At 39.3% G+C, this 2405-nt stretch overlaps 1 protein-coding gene across 2 annotated transcripts in view; it reads right to left on the bottom strand.

The window, feature by feature from the left end:
- The window catches only part of kcnmb2 (potassium channel subfamily M regulatory beta subunit 2), a 21202-nt gene that overhangs the window by 1757 nt on the left and 17040 nt on the right, over positions 1–2405 (bottom strand). For both annotated transcript variants that reach the window (XM_015385793.1, XM_015385792.1), the window contains exon 4: positions 750–945. In XM_015385793.1, coding sequence (XP_015241279.1) covers positions 750–945 — 196 coding nt within the window. The remainder of the gene's footprint in view (positions 1–749; positions 946–2405) is intronic.

Raw genomic sequence — 2405 nt, 5'->3', positions numbered from 1 at the left:
TAGAGCTGATGAGGAAGCCAAGGGAAAAGAAAACACAAGGGGGCAGCAGAGGACAAAGAAAAACCTACGAAACTGAAATGAATCCAGACACACCAATAAAGCTAGAAAACAAGTAAAAACCTGGATGAACTTGAAACTTAGAGAAAAACAACAGAACCAAGATCGTTACAAATACAAAAAAGGCCTCAAGCTACGAAAACAAACCCATAATCACCATGTTGTAAAGCTACTGTTCCACCAGGCACCCTGACTTTCCAACAGTTACTCATACTGCAAAGCTAACAGGGCTGCGCAATTAGTCCGAATCAAACTTTCAGAACTTACTGGATAGAAAGGAAAATATAATGATGGTTCATATATGGTTAGATTTAGGGAAATAATTTAGGACATTGTTCTGTTTTCTTGTTGCTGGTTCATCACAGCAGTTACTTCCTGACACTTGCTCAACTAAGAAATTACAGTAACATGTTAAATTATGTTTTCTTAAAATATATAAAGTGAAGATGGTTTTTACTGTGCGCCTTATATCTCAAGTTAAATGGTAGAATCACAGTCAGTCATTTTAAAGAAGGTTATCGAGATACAGAAAATTAACAATTGAAACTCGATGTTTACGCTATAGTCAAATGAAATAAATCCAGCTGTTTTTGTTCAATCAACCGAAATCCGGGCTGCAGAAACAACACTTTAAAGTAATATGTCTGTTGTTGATTTCAAACTCCACACCTGCAGCGTCTGCAGTTGCTTACCTCAGGGTTGCCACTCTGTGTCTCCTCGTTGTGCAGCAATCTCACCAGCCTTCCTGAGGAGTTTAGGCTGACATAGACTTGGAGACACGGGTAACGGGAACGCTTCCAGCAGTCTACCCCACAGCTGTATGAGCAGTTTACGTCCCATACTATGGTGGAGTTCACTATGGTGCAGCTATCCTCTTCTGTCCACACACTGAGGAGACCAGGGCAGTCATTTTTAACATGCATTTCACGGGCATTAACGTGCATTTCAAAAGTATTCATGTACCTTGAAGAAGAAATTAATTTCCATATAACCAAGCACCCTCGAAACATTATTAAACAAGCTATTCATACGTGAAAAACCTGCGGAAAACTAATCTTTAAGGTTGTCAGAGAGAGTCATCTTTAAGATTTTTTTACTTTGAGACAGTAAGCATGTAGGAGATGATGTGCTGGACAGGTGAGATGAATTTGCTGGGCTAGATGCTAAAGCTTATGTGTGATGGAAAGCTCACACACTCGGGAACACATCACCCCAATAGTGAAGCAAAGGAAATGTTTTTGTTTCTTTCAAGCAGTGTGCTTGTGCTCAGAGAAGGTTGCAAATACCTGGTTTGATCCCCCCAGCCTGCACTCTGGTTCTCTGAGCGAGACCCTTAACCCCACACTGCTCCAAGGGTGCCACACAATGGCAGCCCACTGCTCCCCAAGGAGATTGGCTGAATGCAGAGAGTTGTTTTTTCCATTGTGAGATCAATAAAGTTCAATTTCTATTCTTTATAACAGGGACAGGATTGCTGCAGAGATAAATGGCAGCAATTATAGAGCAATTACTTTAGATCAGGGGTGTGAAATAAATTTTTTAGCACTTCGGCATTAACAAGTCTTTAAACTGTCTGGTTGCAATCAATTCAATTCAGTTTATTTCTATAGCGCCAATTCCCAACAAAGGTCATTTCAAGGCACTTTACAGTTCACCAGATCATCCAGTCAGATTGATTCAAAGGTTTCTGTCTAAGGAAAACCTTTTGATTGCGTCGACTCATTTACTCATATGCGATCCCTCACACTAAGCATGCTTGAAGCGACAGTGGAGAGGAAAAGGGTTAGGAAGAAAGCTCCAGCAGAACCAGGCTCAGTGTGAGCGGCCATCTGCTGAGGCCGACTGGGGTTCAAGGAGACGGAAGCAGAGATAGAAAAAGGAGCTGTTGCTTTTTGCAATTGCAGTTTTATCACTTTTATCACTATTTCCTTTACAAAGAAAACACTACTCTGGTATAATACCTTTATTTCCATTTATCTTCCAGTTTTAGCAGCTTATTTGAAAACAAGATGCTATGGAGCTAAATTTGAGCCATAAACCTCAGTCAATCTTCATTTCATTTTTTTAATAAACAAAATGAAAAGGGAAAAATAAATATTTCAAAATTGAAAAATTCTTTGAAAACTGAAAAAATAAGAAGACATTTCTACTCCCCACGATTCCTGAATGTTTTCCAGGCAAACTAACCTATCAGTCATCATTCCACACCCCATGTCATCTAAGTCCTGCCCCTATTCTCAGGAAATCCTTCAAAATATTCAATTTTCATTCCATATTCTCAGGAAATCCTTCAAAATATTCAAGTTTCATTCCATATTCTCAGGAAATCCTTCAAAATATTCAAGTTT

This window comes from Cyprinodon variegatus, unplaced genomic scaffold (genome assembly GCF_000732505.1).
Source record: "Cyprinodon variegatus isolate N-32 unplaced genomic scaffold, C_variegatus-1.0 Scaffold348, whole genome shotgun sequence".
Taxonomy (NCBI): Eukaryota; Metazoa; Chordata; class Actinopteri; order Cyprinodontiformes; family Cyprinodontidae; genus Cyprinodon; species Cyprinodon variegatus.
Note: the sequence above shows the minus strand (reverse complement) of the source record. Positions and strands in the feature narration are given on the sequence as shown.